Source organism: Rhinoraja longicauda, chromosome 22 (genome assembly GCF_053455715.1).
Source record: "Rhinoraja longicauda isolate Sanriku21f chromosome 22, sRhiLon1.1, whole genome shotgun sequence".
In the NCBI taxonomy this organism is placed as follows: domain Eukaryota; kingdom Metazoa; phylum Chordata; class Chondrichthyes; order Rajiformes; family Arhynchobatidae; genus Rhinoraja; species Rhinoraja longicauda.
Window position 1 is genome coordinate 17,264,863 of NC_135974.1, and position 23,558 is coordinate 17,288,420.

Sequence of the window (23,558 nt, forward strand, 5' to 3'; positions counted from 1 at the left end):
ATTGGCTTGGGTAAATTGTAAATTGTCACAAGAGTGTAAGATAAAGTTAGTGCACGAGGTGATCACTGGTCAGCTCGGACTCAGTAGGCTGAAGGGCCTGCTTCCATGCTGCATCTCTCAAGTCTGATATAGAGAAGGATGAGCTAAGCTCAGGAAAACTCCCCTACCAACTCACACTAGCAAATCTACTCGCAAGGATGACTGCTCCACCAGTTCAAATGCAACCATCCCTCTTGTACACATCCTGCCTTCACCAGAGAACAGATTCTTAATCTCATTCTTGATGACAAGCCTATTACGTTGCACCATAGCAAATGCCTTTTAAAAGATCATCCATACCACATCAAACATGTTTCCTCATGTGGTTCTTTAATTCTTGATCAAGTTTGAGACTTTAGAGATACAGTGCAGAAACAAGCCCTCCAGCCCACCAAGTCCATGGACATCAGCGATCACCTCGTACACTAGCACTACCCTGCACATTAGAAACAATTTGCTATTTTTTTCTGTTGTCAATTTACCTACAAACCTGTACATCTTTGGAGTATGGGGAAAACTGGAGCGCTCGGAGAAAACCCACGCACTCACAGGGAGAATGTACAAATTCCGTACAGACAGCACCCATAGTCAGGATCAAACCCGAGTCTCTGGCGCTGTGAGACAGCAACTCTACTACTGCGCAACTGTTAGTAAGACACCATTTGCCTTTAAATATGATTGTTAACTTTCCCTAATCCCTCCTCTCTTGTATGTGTTGCTATTTCTGCTGCTGATTATTATTTATTGAATTGCTATAACTATAAAGGTCATTCACCCCACACAGTCTCCCTCTAGTCTAAGTCTGAAGAAGGGTCCCGACTCAAAAAGTCACCTATCTATGTTCTACAGAGATTGCCTGGCCCGCTGACGCACTTCCAGTACTTTGTGTATTTTTCTGTAAAATGCCACCTTCCTTGTTTGGATGGAGCCATTGAATAACTCTCCAGTGGATCATGTGTGTGGATTTAATGTGCACATTGTCCATGTGACTGCCTTTCACTCTGCATATTTGGGGAATTATCGTAATCATGAGTAAAATGAGTGAGAACATGACAGAAGTGCAGATTGTGCTCATCTTCTCGAGAGAAATTGGAGTATTTAACTTCCGTTTAATGACTAAATTAACTTTTTGTTATAGGATGGAAAGTCAATGCCACACCCCGCTTGCATCTCATTGGCTGCTACAGGTCTGGCAACAGACATTTGCCTAGAATTTCCTTAACTTCCTTTAATTTAATGAAACATTTCCTTTAATTTAATGAAACATTTTGTTGAATAAGTATCGGTAAAACGTAAATAACCAAGGTACACCGCCCCTTTAAGACACAGTGGCCATGGCCCTTTAAGAGGGTAGTGGCCCCGCCATGTTGGGACATGATGCCCCTGCCCATATATGGCATTAGCCACGCCCCCTTTCCACGTCGAGCGTTTTGCGTCATTAATACGAGCAGCGGCACCACCCATGGACCGTGTGGAAACCCCGCCCTCTATGACGTAGGGATCTTATTCACACCCTATATGGCCCGACCCTCAGTTCGTACCGGTAACCGCGCCCACCTATGACGTCAATGCCGCATCTCATTGAGGCGCGGAGGCCCCGTCCACTTGTGACGCAGAGACAGCATCTCATTATGGTTCTGCGGCCACGCCCACATCCGACGTCAATGCCGCAGCTGATTAAGGGGATGATACCACGCCCACCTTGGACGCCCAACGTCACGGCGCTCCGGTGATTGACGTGGGTTGGGCCTGAGGCGGGCGGGCTGTCGGTCGGTCGTCGAGGCGAGTCCGTGTGAGGAGATCCGGGCGGCGGATTAGCGGCACAGCCGAGGCCCCGGGCCGCATCACATCATGAACGCCTTTGCCAAGTTGTTCGGTTCGGCCGGCAAGACGGGCAAAGGGCCGACCCCGCAGGAGGCCATCCACCGGCTGCGGGAGACCGAGGAAATGCTGGCCAAGAAACAGGATTTCCTGGAGAAGAAGATCGGCCAAGAGCTGCTCAACGCCAAGAAGCATGGCACCAAGAACAAGCGGGGTAGGCCGGGGCTGGGGCTGGGGTTGGGGTTGGGGCTGGGGTTGGGGTTAGGGCAGCCGTGGGCGGTAATCGGTCGGCCGGATCGAGAGAAGGGAGGGGACCAATTGGGCTCGACAGGGGGGGGGGGGGGGGGCGGGTGGGCCTGATAGCGAGGAGGGGGTGGACGATTAAGATCCCAATTTGTAAATATAGGATATAATTGAATTTTAAAATATTTTCAAGTCAAAAATGGTCAAAACATTTTCTAGTTGGGATATTAAGCAGCCATAATCTTAACTGATGAGCCTTGAGGGAGACTGGGATTTTGGACTGTGAATGTGGGCATTTCCTGGAAAGCCAAGGTAGACAGCTGCCAGGTGTATTGTTTAATTCCCTGATGTCTTTATTTATTAATTTCTCGGGTGAGTTTTAAGGAAAGCCATTGAACAAAAAGTTCAAAGGTATTTAAACAAAAAAAAGTTTTAAATCTTGATATGTTAGACGTATAACCAAAATTAAATATTTTGATGGGGATCTGGAAAAATAACCACTAAAATTGTACGTCATTCGTAATAAAGAGTTTAAAGCCATTCATCTTGACAGAATAATTGCCTCGTACAGAATAAATGATTTGATGCCAATATCTTTCCTCATCAATAACCCCTCTGCCATTCAGGATGTTTATTCAAAATAGTAATAAGTATCATGCATCTTATCTTCTCTTTAACTTCATAACTTGTGGATTCTAGGCCAACATTTGTCACCAAATTATCAAGTTACAGTTCAAAATAGACACAAAATGCTGGAGTAACTCAATGGGACAGGCAGCATCTCTGAAGAGAAGGAACCTTTCCTATTCAACTACCTTCTCATTTACTCAGTGACTTCTGAATAGAAAAGTTGCCCCTCAAGTTCCTATTAAATCTCCCCCACCCTCCTCCCCTCATAAACCTATGTCCTGTGGTTCTTAATTTCCTCTGATGAAGGTTTCTCAACCGAAACGACACCTATTCTTTTCTCCAGAGATGATGCCTGATGCGCTTAGTTACTACAGCATTTTGTGTCTATCTTGATTTCCCTACCATAGTTAAAGGATTGGAATTCTCTCAGCATCCCAGTGTTATGGAGATCATACTTGTTCTACTTGTACGATGTAGGATTGTCTTTTTTGAAAGCCTTGGATCTGGACTGTAGCAGAGAGTGAATCTCCTTGGTCATCTATAAGGATCTTATAGAAACATAAAATTCTTAAGGGATTGGACAGGCTAGATGCAGGAAAAATGTTCCCTGTGTTGGGGGAGCTCCCCCTCCCCTGCCCCCACTCACCATCAACAACAACAGTCACATCTGTGGAGTCATTTAAGTTCCTTGGAACCATCATCTCCAAGGACCTTAAATGGTGGGCCACCATCGACTCCACAGTCACTGTTGGCAGAGAGGGTTATTTTAAGTTGGCATCATGGTTGGTGCAGATGTGGTGGGCAGAAGAGCCCATGCTGTGCTGTAGTGTTCTGTTCTATCACTATTTTACATTGTTGCTGCATTTTTTAATTGTTTGAATACAGAAAACAAGATGGTAAATTTTCTTTTGAATAAAAAGGAAACATTTCCGTAGCAATAATCAGAGAGGCAAGGAAGGTTTTTCCCCCCAAGATCTTCTCGTCTCTTGGTATGAGAGGAAACTTTTTATATGCAATTGCCTTTTCTTTATCCTACATAATAATCAGATTGTATTAATAATCATGAAATATGAATTGCTGTTCAAATAGTAATAAATTCCCACGTTAATATGGAATAATAAAGGCTTTCTCTATCTCGTTCTCTTTTTTCTCTCTTCTATCCCTCATTCATTAAAAACAAAACTACTTTTTGACCAAGCTCTCTTTATCTAGACAAAAAGGTCATTTGATGGCTGTCATAATTTGTTTGCTATCAGCTCTGTGCATTGACATTTGATACTTTGGCACCAATTTTGTCTGATGTTTGACTGGTTACTCTACAGCTTAAACATGAGAAAATTAATGTACATTTCCCTTCCGTCTTGAGGACATTTGACACATGATCTTTGTACTGCGATCTATTGGTCTCTTGGACTAAACCAATTTGAACAACTGCTCTAAACTCCACAGAATGTAAGATTTTCCCCAGTGAATATTGCACCAATGTTTCTCCTCTCCATGTGACCTATATTTGAATAAAAGGGAGTGGTTGCAGTTTATTAGTGGAATAGCCTGCTCTATTTCCATGGCCAGCCTTGAGCTGTGATCTTTGAGCTATGATAAATCTTAGCATTGGCAGCCTAACAAGTTTCAATTTATTTTAGCTAAAGCCCATAGTTTGAACACAACTTGCTCTTATGTTCTTCCTTTCAAATTATGATGTTTGAACTGGCTACCACATACATTGTAGATGGTTGTCTTTCCCAAAGGCTACCCTTTGAAAAGGAAAAGTTCTGGGGAGGAATTGTTTAAAGGGACAAAATCAACCCCAGTTAACCCCAGTTAATCATTCTAGTATTATTTTAAGATTTACTATGAGAAGTGTATGGTGACTTCAGTCCACATTCATTTTGATGCTTAAGACTTGGCTATTTCATTGCCTTCCTGTTTATTCTGCCATATCCTCTTCTCGCTACTATGTTTACTGACCTGCTGTGCTGCTTCAAGTCAGAATTTCATTGTTCCGTTTTAGGATCTATGACAATGAAACGCTTTTGACTGAGACCGTTCCCTCATCAACTCCCTGGTTAACTCATCCCTTCCCACCCAAACCACCCCCTCCCCAGTTACCTTCCCCTGCAACCGCAGAAGATGCTTCGGTTTCCGCCCACACTCCAAAGACGTACAGGTATGTAGGTTAATTGGCTGGGTAAATGTAAAAATTGTCCCTAGTGTGTGTACGATAGTGTTAATGTGCAGGGATCGCTGGGCGGCGCGGATTCGGTGGGCCGAAGGACCTGTTTCCACGCTGTATCTCTAGATCTAAAAAAAAAATGTAACACCTGGCCCCATACCACCTCCCTCGACTCTGTCCAGGGACCCCGACAGACCTTTCAGGTTAGGCAGAGGCTCACTTGCACCTTCTCCAACCTCATCCACTGTATCCATTGTTCAAGATGTGGACTCTTATACATCAGCGAGACCAAATGTAGACTGTGCGATCGTTTCGCTAAACACCTTCGCTCAGTCCGCCAGGACCTACCTGATCACCCGGTTGACAAATACTTTAATTCCTCATCCCATTCCCACACTAACTTTTCTGTCCTAGATTGTTTTTAAAAGAGAATGTTTGATTTGTTTAATGTATTGGGGAAATAGCAGAACAGATAACAAGTCCTATTGATGTAATTTATTTGAATTTTGGAAGGCATTTGATAAAGATTGCTCTGCATTCATTAAACTGGGCCAGAGATTGCTCTGCGTTCGTTAAACTGGGCCAAGTCATCATCATTTTGATCAATAATTGGAAAACATACAGAGGGCATTTACTGCCATCCGCATCTGTCTTTGAAAGGGATGGTGAACTCTTCATCAGGCATGGAGATCATGTGCTGACAGTTCATGCAGAGTCCTTTGGGTCGAGAGTCCCAGCACCTTTACCCATTGATGGTGAAATCTTTCTAAGGTGGTACGCTGTGTGATGCAGAGGGATACTACTTCAAGCCCTTGTAAGTGACTGGGATGAGAGGACTTTGTTGTAACACCAAAGTTTGCTGGTAATGTAAAGCTAAATGAGGAGGGTTTAAAGTACTGCAAAGAAATGCAAAAGATGGTAGATAAAATTTTGGGCATTAATTATCTGTTTTTAGTGTAGTACTTTGCTTTCCAGTGTGAATGGAGTTTTATGGGTGGCAGAGTGCTGCAGCTGGTAGAACCGCTGCCTCAAAGGCACCAGAGACCTGGATTTGATCCTGACCTCAGGTGCTGTTTGTGTGGTGTTTGCACCTTCTCCCTGTGAACACATGGGTTTCCTCTGGATGCTCCGATCCTCCCAAATACGCAGAAGTTTGTAGGTCTCTGTAAATTGCCCCTAATGTGTAGGGAGTGGATGTAAAAGTAGGATAAAGTAGAGCTTGTGTGAAAGGGTTATCAATGGTCAGCGTGGGCTCGGTGGGCCGAATGGCCTGTTTCCATGCTGCATCAATCAATCAAAAATGGTGAGGCGGCAGAGTGACCAACAGATAAATTCAACTAAATGGTCATTTTGTTTCTTGGTGTTTATATAAATCTTTCCTGTATCATTGCAAAACACTAATTTTTGAGCTTCAGCAGTCTGCGGTGAATGCAGTGATCTCATGGTTGTGGACACAGTGTTTGCCGAGATTCCCTGTGTGATGCCTGATTTGTGCACATGACATTTGGGTGTGGCACTGTTAGATGACAGCACCAAACTACTGTTTTATTTTGTTTCAACTAGCCATTCTGGTTTATTTTTTACTTTATGTAGTAAGGAGTAGAATTAAACCTTAGCGGTAAGACGGCGGTATAGACTGAAGTTTATTATTGTCACATGTGCTGAGTTACAGTGTAAAGCATTTTTGCATTCTATTCAATCAGATCAGATATACCACACACAGATACCATCTGTTCAAACTCAAGTACAATAGATAGAGCAAAGGGAACAATACAGAGTGCAAAATACAGTTCTCAGCGTTGTAGCACGTCAGCGACGGGTCATCAGCGGTTATCCTGGTTTTTTGGGACTGGCCAAGCTGACCATTCGCAGGTCACGGTGCCAGGTGGACGAAAGCTCCACCTGAGCCGACTGCCTGCCCCCTTTCTGGGGTTACGTCTGTGCCTGGGTGTCCCTTGAGGAAGAATATGCAGTATCCACTGGCACCATGAAGGAGTTCTGGGTGCTGCAGGGGATCGATTGTATCATGGATCAGGATTGTAATGTACTCCAAAGAAGGATCCCGACCCGAAAAGTCACCCATTCTTTTTCTCCAGAGATGCTGCCTGGCCCGCGGAGTTACTTCAGCACTTTGTGTTTATCTTCTTGTAATATAGTAATTTGATGCGTAAATTGTAAGGAATATTTGGCAGTTTTGTAGTATGGTGGGGGATGTTATAGTTTGATGTGTAAATAACTATAATTTTAATTTAATTTTTAAAAGGTTGGTCTTGGGTGAGCTGAGGCAAGCAGTGAGGTACAGGCTCGCAGGTGAGCAAGGAGTTCCTGGAGCTGACCACCAGCTGCTCCACGTACTGTCCAATGGCCCAGATCCCACGTCACCATCTGTGGGGTGTATTGCCGCTGCTGTCCCCCATTCTGCTCCGCTTCCCAGCTCTTCACCAGCCCAGTGACTTCACTGTGGTAACGCACTCTTAGACCAGAGCTGGGTGTTGGCCATTGCCAGAATCAGGCCTTTGGCCCAACCCCAGCCAATGCTCATTTTCTCAGTTACTCATTCCACACCAAATCATGCGGCACTGAATAATTGCTGGACAAGTGCCAGTAAAGAGCTGAGACCTTAGCTAGGATTGCAGCACAGGAACTAAGGGAAGGGCCGAAATACCAGACCACCAGCACAGCAGCATTGTCACCAATACGTCTCTGTATAAAGCAGAGTAAGGTGGCACAGTGGTGGAGTTGCTGCCTTACAGCATCAGAGACCCGGGTTCGATCCTGACTACAGGTACAGGAGTTTGTATGTTCTCTCTGCGACTGCATGGGTTTTCTCTAGGTCCTCCGGATTCTTCTCACATTCCAAAAATGTGCATGTTTGTAGGTTGAGTGACTTCTATAAATTGTCCTAATTCCAACTAGGGATAAATGAATCTCTGCCTGTGCATAATCCATATGCCTCCATTCCTTGCATATCCATGTTCCTGTCTAAAAACCCCATAAATGGTGCTTTTGTATCTGACTCCACCATCACCCCTGGCAGCGTGTTCCAGACACCTACTACTTCTGTGTAAGAAATAACTTGCCCCGCACATCTTTTTTTAATTCCTCAGTCTGAAGAAGGGTCCTGGCCCGAAATGTCACCTATCCATGTTCTCCAGAAATGCTGCGGGACCTGCTGAGTTACTGTGTTTTTTTTTTCAAACCAGCATCTGTAGTTTCTTGTTTTTAAACTTTGCCTCTCCTATCTTATTACAGCTGTGCCGTCTCGTCCTTGCGGTGCTGGCTCGAAGGGCCGAATGGCCTACTCCTGCACCTGTTGTCTATTGTCTATTTACATTTCCATAATGGGTCAGTTGAGATATTGACCAATTCCACATTGACACCCTGTTACTGGGGGGGTGTCAGAATGATGATCTCATGGCCCGCGATCATTTTTAATTGATGGTAATAAGTCGCACAAAAAGTTTCTGTTTCATTTCCATGATTTAAAAAACTCTTTCATCAAATTGTTTCATTTGCTGACAGTATAAATCTTAAGAAGGAAAGTGAGCAATGGGAAGAACATTGTCTAGTTAGGTAAGTAAAAGGAGAAGAAATCTATCCAGCTGTATACTAAAACTCTCGTATGTTCGCTTGTTCCAGAACTACAGCCAAAACGGTACAGGATAGCGTGACAATTTTAGGTCCACCTTATTTACAGTCATCCTGTGGTCCTATGGAAGAAGTTTCATTGAAATCAGTGTTATATTTTTATAACTGCAGGCAGGCAGTTATTCACATTTTAAAGTTTTTTAAAGTTTATACTGAAGATAGACACAAGGTGCTGGAGTAACTCAGCGGGTATTTTTTTAAAACTCAATAGTTCAATGGTGCTTTATTGTCACATATGCAACTGCACAGTGAAATTCTTTTTGAAAATATTACACATGCAGGCACCGCCATTTTGCACCATAATTTTAAAACAAGTCAACTAAACTAAAAACATTTAATACAAAAGTATTAAAATACTATTTTCATGTTGAGAAAGCAGTAGACGCTGGTGCACTGATGCAGAAAGGTGCAAAAAGTAAACACATCAGGTGCAGAAAGTAAACAAGTGTATACTTGTAACAGCCGGGGAAGGTTTGTGAAACATTAGCCTTCATGGAAAGCAGCTTGGAGTACAAAAGCAACTGCGTTGCTATTGATGTACAGGGCAGCTGGGCCTTCACTACAACTCTTGCGAGCAGTTCTGATATCACTACCTAAAGACAAACAAGTTTATTGTGAGGCGATGGGACTGAGGAATGGGAGGGAATGATTTTATGCAGCGACATTGGTGTATACCTGTTGGAATTTAGAAGAGGTTACCTCATTGAAACAAAATTCAGAGAGTGGATGGCAAGAAATTTCCAGCACAGCACAGGAACTGACCTTTCGGCCCAAAATGTTTGTGCTGACCATGAGGCCAAGTTAAATTGAATGGATAAGGGAGAGCCAGTGGATGTGGTGTATCTGGACTTTCAAAAAGCCTTTGACAAGGTTCCACACAAGAAATTAGTGTGCAAAATTAGGGCATATGGTATTGGGGTAGGGTATTGACATGGATAGAGAACTGGTTGGTTACGGATCCTTTTCACAATAGACAATAGACCATAGGTGCAGGAGGAGGCTATTCAGCCCTTCGAGCCAGCACCACCATTCAATGTGATCATGGCTGATCATTCTCAATCAGTACCCCGTTCCTGCCTTCTCCCAATGGCAGGCAGTGATTAGTGGGGTGCCGCCAGGCTCATTGCTAGGACCCTAACTATTTGCAATATGTATTAACGATTTAGATGTGGGAATTAAATGTTACCTCTCCAAGTTTGCGGATGACACAAAGCTGGGTGGCAGTGTGAACTGTGAGGAGGATGCTCTGAAGCTGCAGGGTGACTCGGGTAGGTCGGATGAGTTGGCAGATGCAGTATAACGTTGATAAATGTGAGTTTATCCACTTTGGTGGCAAGAACAGGAAGGCAGATTATTATCTGAATGGTGTCAGATTAGGAAAAGGGGAGGTGCAACGAGACCTTGCACATCAGTCACTGATAGTAAGCATGCAGGTACAGCAGGCAGTGAAGAAAGCTAATGGCATGTTGGCCTTCATTGCGAGAGGATTTGAGTTCAGGAGCAAGGACGTCCTACTGCCGTTGTACAGGGCCCAGGTGAGACTGCACCTGGTGTATTGTGTGCAGTTTTGGTCTCCTAATTTGAGGAAGGACATTCTTGCTATTGAGGGAGTGCAGCGTAGGCTCACCAGGTTAATTCCAGGGATGGCGGGACTGACATATGATGAAAGATTGGGTTGACTGGGCTTGTATTCACTGGAATTTAGAAGGATGAGAGGGTATCTTATAGAAACACAAAATTCTTAAAAGGATTGGACAGGCTAGGTTCAGGAAAAATGGTCCCGATGTTGGAGTCCAGAACCAGGGGTCACAGTTTAAGAATAAGCGGTAGGCCATTTAGGATTGAGAAGAGGAAAAACTTTTGCACCCAGGGACTTGTGAATCTGTGGAATTCTTTGTCACAGAAGGCAGTGGAGGCCAATTCTCTGGATGTTTTCAAGAGAGTTTGATTTAGCTCTTAGGGCTAAAGCAAGGATCTCCAAACTATGGCCCGCCACAAGATTTTATCCGGCCCTCAGCAAGCTCTTAGGCAGTGGGTACTGGCGGCAGAAGTTGCCGGCGAAGGTTCACCGGAGAGCGGATCGCCACCGACCCAGAGCCAGGACAAGGCTAAAGATCGCAGCGCCCCCTCGCAAACAACAAACCCAAGGAAACTCGCTGGCTCTGGGAGGGAGAGAGAGAGAGAGAGAGGGAGGGAGCAGCACCCCCCACAAGTGGCGGAGCTCCTTCACCCTCCCCACACTCCCGTTCTCACCCTCTGCTCCCTCGCCCCCCTCTCTCTCTCTCCTCTCTCTCTCTCCCCCAGTGGTGGTCACTGTATTTTTTCTGTTTTATAAATAATTGTATACCTACGGTATATATATTCCAATATTTCAAGCTCTTTTTTAAAATTGAATATTATTTATTGTTGCCATATAAACCTGATGTAAACTAACCTAATCTAACCTAACCTAGTTTAACCTTTCCTAATCTAATCTAACGTAACCTAGTCTAAACTTTTTTGAGTTCATTAAATTTATAAAACTCGCACTTCTTTATTTTTTCCTATGGCCTGCAAAAATGTGTCAAATATATAATGTGGCCCTCGTGCTGAAAAGTTTGGAGGTCCCTGGGCTAAAGGAATCAAGGGATTATGGGGGAAAAGCAGGAGCGGAATACTGATTTTGGATGATCAGCCATGATCACATCGTGCTAGCGCGAAGGGCCGAATGGCCTACTTCTGCACCTATTTTCTATGTTTCTAAACTGATCTCTTCTGCCTGTACATGATTCATATTCCTCCATTTCCTGCACATCTACATACCTAAGCAAATGCCTCTTAAACACACTATCTTCCACAGCCGCCCCTGCCAGTGCATTCCAGGCACCCAAAGGAAATCAGCTTCTACATTTTAATTTTTATTTCCATTGACATCACTTGTAAACAATAAATCTTGCACGCTCGTACAGAGTCAGCGATGTCCTCGGGAGGTGTAAAGTGCTGTGCATGCATGTTTGTGTTTTTGTATGTGTGTGTGCGCGCGCGCGTGTGCATGCACTTTGGTTCTCTCCATGGCTATCAGGCAATGAAACCCATTGTAGTTTCTGATGGTTTTACAGTAACAGCATGGAAACAGGCCTTTTTCCACGCACACCATCGAGTTCTATGTTATATACTAGTTCTATGTTATCCCACTTTTAGATCCTACACACACAGAGAAATTTTAAGAAGCTAATTAACATACAAACCTGCACATCTTCGGGATGTGGGAAGAAACTGGAGATCCGGAGAAAATTTACGCAGTCACCGGGTGAACGTGCAAACTCTGCGCAGACAGCGCCCAGGGTCAGGTTTAAACCCATGCCTATGATGCTGTAAGGCAGCAGCTCTACCGCTGTGCCACTCTGTCGTTTGCCCGGTGTTGGTCTTTTAGAGTTACCCAATAGGTGGAGGTGCTGATAGAATGTTTTGCCTTCGGGTTGACTCTGTGTATATGAAACCTTTCTCTCATTTGCAACTTGAGATCATTTGCAGCTACACTGGTTTTATTATTGTTTTATGTTACGCTTGTTTAGCAATCCAATCCGTCAGATAAAAGCATCCTTGGCTGAGTTGCCATAGTAATTTTGGCTTTAGTATTCACGAGCCGCGCTGTTTACTGCAAACGGCTGTGTTTTGGCAGTAGGATAAGGCTGCTGCAGCTCTGCTTGTTTATATATGTATGCATGGTAAGCCTCCACACTGATCACACACAAGGGCTGAGTTAATCATGGCCAGCTTTCAGCAGAGCCGTGAACTTATTTTCAGGGAGCCATTTCCTGGTTCTCAGCTGTACAGTGTGACTACTCTCATTCCACAGCTTTGTGTTCCCATGCAGAATCCTTGCATTCCACCACAAATCCTCCCTTTCATGTCATAATATTGCCGGATTCAGGGACAGTTTCTTCCCAGCTGTTATCAGGCAACTGAATCGTCCTCTCACCAACTAGAGAGTGGTCCTGACCTACCATCTACCTCATTGGAGACCCTCAGACTATCTTCAGTCGGGTTTTACTGGACTTTGTCTTGCACTATTCCCTTTATCCTGTATCTGCAGACTGTGGATGACTTGATTGCCAAGGTAAAATATGATGCCAAGGTAAGACTTGTGTTAACAATAACCTAGTGATTGGGGGAAGTATATTCCCCCATAAAACAATCCACAAAACAACTTGGGTGTCACCAGATCATGTCACAGAAAATCAAATTGACCATATTTGTATCTGTAAAATGTTCAGAAGGTCCATGGAAGATGTCAGAACAAGAGGAGGAGTAGATGCAGCTTCAGACCACCACCTCCTGGTAGGGAAATTCAAGCTAAGGCTGAGGAGATACCACTGGGCCAAAAGCCAAAGAGCAAAATACAACACTGAATACCTCAGCAGTGCTCAAGTGGTGAAGAAGTTCAAGGATATCCTCTTAAGGGAAAATATAGAGCTACAGCTGAGGAGGAAGGAAGAATGGACAATAAATGAGGAGTGGGAACACCTAAAAGCTGCTTGGAGCTCAACCTGTGAGGAGGCCCAAAAGCACAAGGAGTGGATAACATCAGAAACCCTCAACACAATCCAACAGAGGAGAAAGTTCAAAGAGAAGGTGAGCAACTCAAGAACAAGAGCTGAAAAGGCTTTGGCCCAAAAAGAGTACAACAGATGCCACAAAGAAGTGCGAAAGAACATCAGGAGGGACAAGAGAACACAGGTGGAGAGGCTAGCCAAGGAGGCAGAAATTGCGGCGACTCAAAGGAACATGAGGGAGTTATATACCATCACAAGGAAATTGTCCGGGACATACCTGCACAGTAATAAACCAATTACAGACAAGAACGGCCAACTGCTTTCAACCCAGGAGGCGCAGCTTGACAGATGGGTAGAGCATTTCGAAGAAGTCCTAAACAGGCCACCACCGGCAGTGCAGCCACATATTTCCAAAACCAGGATACCAATACATATTAAGTGTGATAGACCAACAAAATCAGAAATAAAGGCTGCAATCAAGCAACTGAAAACTGGCAAGGCAGCTGACTCTGACAATATTCCACCTGAAGCCCTTAAAGTAGATATAGACTCATCAACAGACATGCTCTACGGCTCCTTTGGGGGAATTTGGGAGGTGGAAAAGACACCCACTGAATGGGCAGAGGGATACATTATGAAACTGCCAAAAAAAGGTGATCTAAGAAAATGTAACAAGTCCCGAGGGATCACCCTACTTTCTGTACCCAGTAAAATTCTCAACCGGGTCATCCTCAACCGTCTTGAGGAAGCTGTAGACGAGAGGCTACAGGACCAGCAAACAGGATTCAGGAAGGATCGCTCATGCACAGACCACATAGCAATACTGTGCATCATCTATTGAATGGAACACGTCCCTGTACATCAACTTCATCGACTTTGAGAAAGCGTTTGACAGCTTAGACAGGACAACACTAAGGCGCCCAATGGACCACTATGGAATTCCCACCAAGATCATAAACTTAATCAAGAACTCGTATGATGGAACCTCATGCAAAGTTATGCATGCAGGCCAGCTCTCCCAGGGCTTTAGTGTCAAGACGGGCGTCAGGCAGGGATGTCTACTGTCACCATTCCGGTTGCTCCTGGCAATTGGATGGATCATGATGGAAACAACTGAAGGGAAAAGAAATGGAATCCAGTGGACAATGTGGGAACAGCTAGATGACCTTGACTTTGCAGACGACATAGCTCTCCTTTCACACACACAGATACAAATGCAGGAGAAGACAGACAGACTTACAAGCTGCAACAATACTTGGTCTTGCACCCAATATAGCAAAGACACAGGTGATGAAGATCCACTCCAAAACCAGCAACCCTATCCTCGTGCACAGCACTGCGCTGGAGGAGGTAGAAACATTCACATACCTAGGCAGTGTTGTGGACACCACCGGAGGGGCAGATGCAGACATACAAAACAGAATCAATAAGGCTAGGGTGGTGTTTAACATGCTCAGGAAGATCTGGAGTTCAAACTACATCTCAATCAACCCCAAAATACGCATCTTTAATTCAAATGTGAAGCAGGTGATGCTGTATGGATCAGAGACATGGAAAACAACAAAACACACAACAAACAGGCTGCAAACATTCATTAACACCTGCCTCAGGAGAATACTAAACATCTGGAGGAGAGACAAAGTAAGCAATGTGGACCTGTGGAAAAGGACAAGCCAGGGTCCCATTGACTTACAAATTCGAAAGAGAAAATGGGGTTGGATTGGACACACCCTCAGAAAACCTGCCACAAACATCACCCGGCAAGCCCTGAAATGGAACCCCCAAGCAAAAAGGAATAGAGGTTGCCCCAGGAACAGCTGGAGAAGAGGTGTCCAGGCAGAAATGTCTGGGAGTGGGCTCAACTGGGGAGATCTCGAAAGAACCACCAACAACCGAGTGAGGTGGAGGACATTTGTCAATGGCCTATGCTCCCTAGAGGAGCCAAGGGCTTAAGAAGAAGAAGATGCCAAGATAACCTAATCTCCTCTGTCTGCACATGAACCATATCCCTCCATTCCTTCCACTTCCATGTGCCTATCTAAAAGTCTCTTAAATGCCACGGTTGCATCTGCCTCCACCACCACCCCTGGCTCTGTGTTCCAGGCACCTGCCACTCCATGTAAAAATAAACTGCCCCAGCATATCTCCATTAAACATACACCAATCAATTGCCAGGCTTTGTCTAGCTCCCACCTTTTTTCTCAGCTACCATTTACCTCAACATAGACCCTCGGACTACCTTTAATCGAACTTTACTGGACTTTATCTTGCACTAAACATTATTCACTCTTTTTTTTCTTCATCATGTATCTGTACACTGTGGATGGCTCAATTGTAATCATGTATTGTCTTTTTGCTGACTGGTTGCACGCAACAAAAGCTTTTCACTGTACCTCAGTATATGTAACAATAAACTAAACAAGAAATAAAAACTCTGCTAGAAGTTTGAGTGTGGGTATGTTTTCATAGTGCACCTGCCTTTGATATTCCAGAAATATTGGTGACATTTTTCTAAGTTGAGGTTACTCACTTGCTTTTATTTGCCCCCATTGCACAGCTGCTCTGCAGGCCCTAAAGCGCAAGAAGAGGTACGAGAAACAGCTGACACAGATCGATGGCACGTTGTCCACAATCGAGTTCCAGAGAGAAGCCTTGGAAAATGCAAACACAAACACAGAAGTACTCAAGAACATGGATGTTGCTGCCAATGCGATGAAAGCTGCTCATGAAAACATGTAAGGGCAACACATTTCCCTTCTTATTCTAAGTCTGGAGAGATCTGTAGTTAAATCAACAATTATGATATGTTCCTCCCCACCCCTCCTCACTCCCATTGCAAGTGAAAAATTTAGCATTTGTTGGGGCAATACCTTACATAGTCTGTAAGATAGACACAAAGTGTTAGAGTAACACAGCTGGTCAGACAGCATCTCTGAAAGAAAGGGATGGGTGACGTTTTGGGTCGGGTCTGAAGAAGAGTCCCGACATGAAACGTCACCCATCCTTTTTCTCCAGAGATGCTGCCGGATCAACTGAGTTACTCCAGCACTTTGTGTCTATCTTTGGTATAAAACGGCACCTGCAGTTCATTTTTACACTGTCTGTAAGATCTTATCGTGTGCATACCACTGTTCCATTTTATCCCCATTATATGAATCTCAAAGTCCAGTCTATAAGGTGTAATGGTCTAATATCAGTGCAGAGATCTATAGACATGGGTTTTGGGGAAATTGAGGGATACGGTCAACATGCAGGAAAATGGCATTGAGCATAGATCACCATAACTGATGTAAAAGCAAGGAAATGCAGATGTTGTTTTTATTTAAAAAAAGACACAAAGTGCTGGAGTAACTCAGAGGGTCTGCTAGGATCTCTGGAAAACATGGCTAGGTGATGTTTCAGTCTGAAGAAGTGTTCCCAACCTAATACGTCACCTATCCATTTTCTCCAGAAATGCTGTTTGACCTGCTGAGTTACTCCAGCACTTTTTAATTCCACAATAAGTTTGATGACTAGTGGAGCAGACACAACGGGGCAAATGGCCTAATGCTCCTATTTCTTGTATTTTCCCTATTCCCCATTATCTTTTCATTTCAAGTACTTGTCCAGTTCTATTTTGAATGCCCTGATTAAATCTGCTTTTGGTACCCCACACGTGTGCATGTGCGCGATTGGCCAGTTCCCTGCTTTATGGGGAGACCTACGTAAGTCTTTTCACAGTCGCCAAGAAGCTGTTCCTGAGCCTGGTGGTTTGCACTTCACCTTCTGCCAGACGGGAGCAGCGAGACTGAAATCTCCCAGGAATTACCTGCATTGGGCCACTCTTTGCTGTCCATTCTAGCTGCAAAATTAATCACATCAATCATTGAATAATTCCAATTAAAACCTCTTCTGCGTCCTCTGTAACACCTACATATCTTCCCTAAAGGGTAATAACCAGAAATGCCCTCTTGGATCAAGTTGTTACTGAAGCAGTATTTAGGCATCATCGCCTCCTGCTTTTATACTCTGTCCTTTTTAAAGGGTCCAATATTCATACAACTGATTTCTCAACTGACTCTCACTTTCAACAATTTATACACTCATAAATACAGGTACCCCAGTGCGTTACAGTACCCCAGTGCATTACCCCCGGAGTCCAAGAATAGGTTTTAAATGCTAGTGGTCCCTGTGTGCATCCTCATTGAGTAAATGAATAATCAAAAGACTTTCTAAACGTTTTTTTTCTAGCTTATGAATGTAAATCTGGCTGTGTAAAGTTGGTTCGGTTCATTTGATTCAGCATAATGTTTTCCTCTTTTCAGGGACATTGATAAGGTGGACGAACTAATGCAAAATATCACAGAGCAGCAGGAATTGGCGCAAGAAATCTCCGATGCCATTTCAAAACCTGTCGGATTCGGCGAAGATTTTGATGAGGTAAATATTGAAGTGCAATAGAACCTGAAGCAAAATCAAATGGGTTCCGGTTTCTGTTTACCCAAATGGACTCAAAACTAGAGATCAGCTAGAAACAAAGAAATGACACAGTCACAGACATAGAACTGCAGATGCTGGTTTACAAAAATGGACACGCAGTGCTGACTCAGCGGGTCAGGCAGCATCTCTAGAGAAGAGAGATGGGTGATGTTTCTGGTTGGGACCCGACTTCAGACTTCTTCTTGCGTTTGAGGCAGCAGAAGGTATGTAACGCCCTCCAGGTGCTGTAGACAAAAGTGGCAATCCTGCGAGTGTCGTTCTCGGGGTAGGTGGCCAGGGTATAACCAGGGATCTTCAGATGGGAGCTGTCAGTTTTGTTGGTCTCTTGGAGCAGGATTGCAGTGACTTTGTGGGTCTGTAGCAGATGTTCAATGATGATGGTCTTCGCCTTGGTGAGGCCTTCCGCATTCAGCTGCAGCAGGGTGATGCCATCCGGTTCAACATCCGTTGGTGCCCGCCCTAAGAAGGGCTTATGCTCCGGGTTGGCGCCCAGCTACAGCGACTGAGGTTGCATTTGGGCTGCAAGCTGTTTGTTCGTTGTTATTTCTGCTTCTGCTGCTGTCTCTGTTGTCGTTCGCCTGACCGAGGTCAGTTGACAGGGCTCACCACGAGGAGGTCGAACATGAGCCCCTAATCAGACTTCAGACTGATTGTTTGGGGCGGGTTGGGTGGGGAAGAAAGCTGGGAGAAAGGAGTGGCAGGATAAAGCATGGCAGGTAACAGATAAACACTGGCAAAGGGGGGTTTGACAAGCACATGGGTGGACAAAGGCCAGAGATTAAAATTGAAGGTGAAAGACTAGATTAAGGGATGAAAGGAAAAATAAGAAGGAAAATGTAACATGTGACAATTTTGAAATAGATAGGGTGAATGCTCAGTGATTTACCTAGATAGGGGGATCAAGAATGTGAGGACTACGTTTTGGGTGTGAGGGGAAAGATTTGATAGGAACCACAATAGGTGGTGGGTGTATGACAGGCAGATCTATCAACAGCATTTAAAAGACACTTGGCCAGGTACACAGTTAGCAAACGTTGAGAGGGGCTATATCCCAGGTGCAGACAAATGGGGCAAGTTTAGATGGGGTAGCTTGCTCAACATGGACAAGTTGGGCTGAAGGGCATGTTCCTGGGCTGTATGACTAAGTTTAAAATGCACAAGTATGAAATCAGTTTAATCTCTTGGCTCGGGAGAAATTTGTTACATTAAGAATTGAAGAAACAAATTTTTTCAATTAATGAGGCAAACTTTTAGTAGTGAGCTGAGGGGGGAGCTACGGGTAAATTCAGCAGTCGTTCTAGAAGTAACAGAGTTTGCTTGAAGCAAACCATGAGGTGGCAGAAGGTTCTGAAGATAAAGTGAGTGAAATTTGTGGGTCAGTAAAGATTCCTTTTAACATTAAAATAAAAATAGAAAATACTAGAAAGACTCGGCAAGTCAGGTTGTAGCTCATGGTCAGAGTTTACAGCGTGGAAATGGGTCCATCGACCAAACGTGACCGTGCCGACCAGATGCCTATTTACACTAATCCCATTTGGCTGCATTATAACCATATCTCCCTACTCCTTTCCGATCCATGTACCTGTCCAAATGCCTTTTAAATGTCGTAATTGTATCTGCATCCACCATTTCCTCTGGCAGTTCATTCTATATAACCACCTGTGTGGAAATGTTGCCCCTCAGGCTCCTGTTACATCTTTATCCTCTCACCTTAATACTGTGCACTCTAGTTTTTAAATACTTTCTAGGGAGCATCTGTAGAAGTTGGTGAGGGTTTGGTAGAAAATAGGTGCAGGAGTAGGCCATCGGACCTTCAAGCTAGCACCGCCATTCAATATGATCATGGCTGATCATCCAAAATCAGTACCCCGTTCCTGCTTTCTCCCCATATCGCTTGATTCTGTTAGCCCTAAGAGCTAAATCTAACTCTCTTGAAAACATCCAGAATTGGCCTCCACTGCCTTCTGTGACAGAGAATTCCACAGATTCACAACTGTCTGAAAAAGTTTTTCCTCATCTCAGTCCTAAATAGCCTACCCCTTATTCTTAATCTGTGAGCCCTGGTTCTGTACTCTCCCAACATCGGGAATATTTTTCCTGCATCTAGCCTGTCCAATCCCTTAAGAATTTTATATGTTTTCATAAGATGCCTTCTCATCTTTCTAAATTCCAGTAAATATAAGCCCAGTTGATCCATTCTTTCATCATATGACAATCCCATCATCCCGGGAATTAACCTGGTGAACCTATGCTGCACTCCCTCAATAGCATAGGAGACCAAAACTGCACACAATACTCCAGGTGTAGTCTCACCGGGACCCTGTCCAACTGCAGTAAGACCTACTTGCTCCTATACTCAAATCCTCTCTCTATGAAGGCCATTAGCTTTCTTCACCTGCATGCTTAGTTTCAGTGACTGATGTACAAGGACACCCGGGTCTTTTTGCACCTCCCCTTTTCCTAATCTGACACTATTCAGATAACAATCTGCCTTCTTGTTCTTGCACCAAAGTGGATAACCTCACATTTATCCACATTATACTGCATCTGCCATACATCTGCCCACTCGCCCAACCAATCCAAGTCACCCTGCAGCCTCATGGCGTCCTCGCAGCTCACACCACCACCCAGCTTTGTGTCACCCGCAAATATGGAGATGTTACATTTAACATTGTTGTTGGGAACATGCTGAACTTCCTAAACCTCCTTTCTTGATATTCATGTTCCTTTGAACACTGATAGAAAAAGTAATGGGAAGATTTGCACTCCCCAAATGAAGCGATGATCTATAAAATTATAACTTTGAACTTGCTGTAAAGCTAGTACAACCCTTTGAGGTATGAGGTTAATGTTGTGACGAGAGTATAAACCTTCCTCTCTGCAGGATGAGCTGATGGCTGAGCTGGAAGAACTGGAGCAAGAAGAGCTGGACAAAAACCTACTGGAAATCGGAGAAGGAGAAAATGTGCCTCTTCCCAACGTCCCTTCCACCTCTCTCCCAGAAAGACCAGGTAAGAAATTCTTCCCGATTAAACCATGGCCTGTAATTACCACAGGAGCCCTTCGTAGGAAAGCGCTCTTGGGTTTAGGTTTATTATTGTCATGTGTACTGAAAAGCTTTATTTTGCATGCTATCCAAACAGATCAGACATGCTAAAATCCAATCAAGTCAAACACGAGTATAGTAGACAGCAGCTCCTCCTTCTCTTTACTCTGATTGTAAATCCATGTCCTCGGGTTCTGAAACTTTTGCTGTTGGTTTGTATTAAAGGGCATTAGAGGGAGAAGCTTTAAGGTGAGCGGGGCAAAGTTTCATGGAGATGTGCAGACCAAGTTTTATTTCTCAGAGAGGTGGGTGCCTGGGACAAGCTGCCAGGTTGGTGGTGGTGGTGGAGGAGGCAAATTCGTTAAGGGGCACTTAGATGGGCACAAGGATATGGAGGAATATGGTTCACATGCAGGCAGAGGAGATTAGTTTCTCTTGGTGTCAGGTTTGGCATGGACATTTCGAACTGATGGACCTGTTCCAGTCCATTCCATTCTATGTTCTAAATATTCTACTTTCTGAATATGGCACAGTGGAGCAGCGGTTGAATTGCTGCCTCATAGCGCCAGTAACCCAGGTTCGATCCTGACCATGGGTGTTGTCTGTACGGAGTTTGTACATTCTCCCTGTGACGGCATGGGTTTTCTCTGGGTGCTCCAGTTTCCTCCCACACTTCAAATGTGTGCAGGTTTGTGGGTTAATTGGCTTCTGTAAATTGTCCCTAGGGTGTAGGTTAGAACTAGTGTAAACGGGTGATCGTTGGTCGGCGCATGCTCTGTAGACTGAAGGGGTCGTTTCCAGGGTGTACCTCTAAACTAAAAACTAAACTAAAAAGACATTCTAATTTGTCGTTTCCAATGTAGAGTAGCCAAGTCTTATTCAGGGGTGGTGGTTGAGGCAAATTTGATAGTGGCATTTAAGAGGCTTTCAGATAGGCACATAGATATGGAGGGATATGGATCATGTGAAGGCAGATGAGATTAGTTTAATTTGGCGTCATGTTCTGCATGGACATTGTGGGCTGAAGGACGTGTTCCAGCGTTGCGCTGTTCTATGTGTAGAAAGGCACTGTGGATTATGTATATACCAAAGATAGACATAACGTGCTGGAATAACTCCGTGAGCCAGGCAGCATCTATGGAGAAAAAGGTGGGTTACATTTCGGATCGGGACCTTTCTTCAGACCTGCACTGTTCTATGTTGTGTTTGTTTCTGCTTCACGCAGCCAAGAAGAAAGAAGAGGAGGATGATGACATGCGAGACCTGGAAGCGTGGGCTGCGACGATGTGAGAGTGGCGACCCCCTGTAACGCACGGACATTGTCATATGTCATGGTTGTGGGCGTTTAGTTGTACGTCGAGGGTCGCGAGCAGAGTAAACTTCTGAATGGCTGCTTGAATGCATTTTGGGGAGGGGAAGGGTGTGTGCAGTGTGGCAACATGGTTTGTTGTACATGATGGGGAAAGGGCAGGGAAAGAGTAAAACTCTCCTTTTGGTACTTTTTTAAATCTTATCATTCAATGGATTTTCACTCGTGTTGATCACTGTCAGGGGTAGAAGTTCAATTCTTGGTACATCTCTCTCCCTCTCTTTCCACTCTCCTGAGACAGGTGCACCACACCCCTCCCTCTCCCCATCCCACCCATTGTAGTGCCATTCATTACACAGTGTCCTTTAGTTAATTTCTACGTGCTGTGGTGCCTATTTTGGTTTTTACAAACAATGGAATTCTTGTAACACATTCATAATTGTTTGAGATGAAGGTATAGTTGATCAACACAGTGGCTTCTCTGCTATTTTTATTCATTCTTTCTTAAAAAAAATCTCAATTGAAGACCTTTTACAAAAAGTTATTTTTTTCCAGCAAGGAGCTCTTTATTTATAAAGCTTGTAAATTATTCACTTCCCCACAAAATTAAAGCTGCTTAAGAATGTATTTTATTCAGATATAAGCAAATGATTTGGTGAGTTTGTTTGCTGCTTTGCACCTCTGAGATTTTTGTTTTTGGTTTTTGTGTAAAGGGTTTTTAGTTTGTTTTTGGTGCAGTTGCTGGTTTAAGATAACTATTTCTAAATTCCCGGGTGTCTATCAAAGATTAAGGTGTGATTGCTCGTATTTTTCTGCTCATCTGGTACAATTGAGTTTTGTTTTTTTACTCTGGACTTACACAAGCCTTTAACACACCACCTGTATGCTGCTTCAGCTAAAAAATATATTTTCCTCATAAACATGAGCTGTATGGTGGCATGACGGAACTCCTCAATCCAGTACAAAATCAATCTAATCCTACTTAAACATGCTGTAAATATGTTAAGAGAAAAAAAAATAAAGTTTCTTTTAATGTAATAATATGTTGTGAACTGGAAGTTTGAATGCTATGTTTATATTAAAAAAAACCTGAATCAGTATAAGGATTCTTGTTGCTATATACTGTAGGTGACAATGGTTGCCTTCCTCCCACTACGCCCAACACTCATAAGTCATAGGACCGGAATTAGGTCACAAGGCCCATCGCGTCTACTCTGCCATTCAATCATGGCTGATCACCCTTTCCTTCTTAACCCCACTCTTCTGCCTTCTCCCCATAACCGTTGGCAGAGTCTGGACTGAAGAAGTGTTTAGGTTTAATTGTATTGCATGCTGTCCAATCAGATCAGATAATGCATATAAATACAATCAAGCCAAACTCAAGTACAATAGGTAGAGCAAAGGGAAAGATGCAGAGTGCAGAATATAGTTCTCCGCTTGTAGCACATCACTTCCATAGACAAAGTCCAATGTCCGCAATGGACTGGAGGTGAATCGGACAGTACTCAAACTTATGGAAGAACCATTCAGTAGCTTGATAACAAAGGAGTAAGCTGTTCCTGAGTCTGGTGGTGCGTGCTTTCAAGCTTCTCCATCTTCAACTGGGTTCCATGTTACAAAGGCAACAATCCTTCC

General features: G+C 44.0%; 1 protein-coding gene across 1 annotated transcript; it reads left to right on the forward strand.

The window, feature by feature from the left end:
* The first annotated feature begins 1,758 nt into the window (after nt 1–1,758).
* On the forward strand, nt 1,759–23,026 carry chmp4ba (charged multivesicular body protein 4Ba). Its single transcript, XM_078418854.1, has 5 exons — nt 1,759–2,074; nt 15,647–15,824; nt 17,394–17,508; nt 20,453–20,579; nt 21,840–23,026. Exons 1-5 carry the CDS (start codon nt 1,891–1,893, stop codon nt 21,902–21,904), a joined length of 669 nt encoding a protein of 222 aa, XP_078274980.1. The 5' UTR covers nt 1,759–1,890; the 3' UTR covers nt 21,905–23,026.
* Nucleotides 23,027–23,558: the final 532 nt, after the last annotated feature.

Excerpts from the sequence above, each read along its gene's own strand:
- chmp4ba (XM_078418854.1), top strand. The coding sequence starts at position 1,891 with ATGAACGCCTTTGCCAAGTTGTTCGGTTCGGCCGGCAAGACGGGCAAA. Across the intron at positions 2,075-15,646 it reads TGGCACCAAGAACAAGCGGG|CTGCTCTGCAGGCCCTAAAG; the intron begins GTAGGCCGGGGC and ends CCCATTGCACAG. Across the intron at positions 20,580-21,839 it reads CTCTCTCCCAGAAAGACCAG|CCAAGAAGAAAGAAGAGGAG; the intron begins GTAAGAAATTCT and ends TGCTTCACGCAG.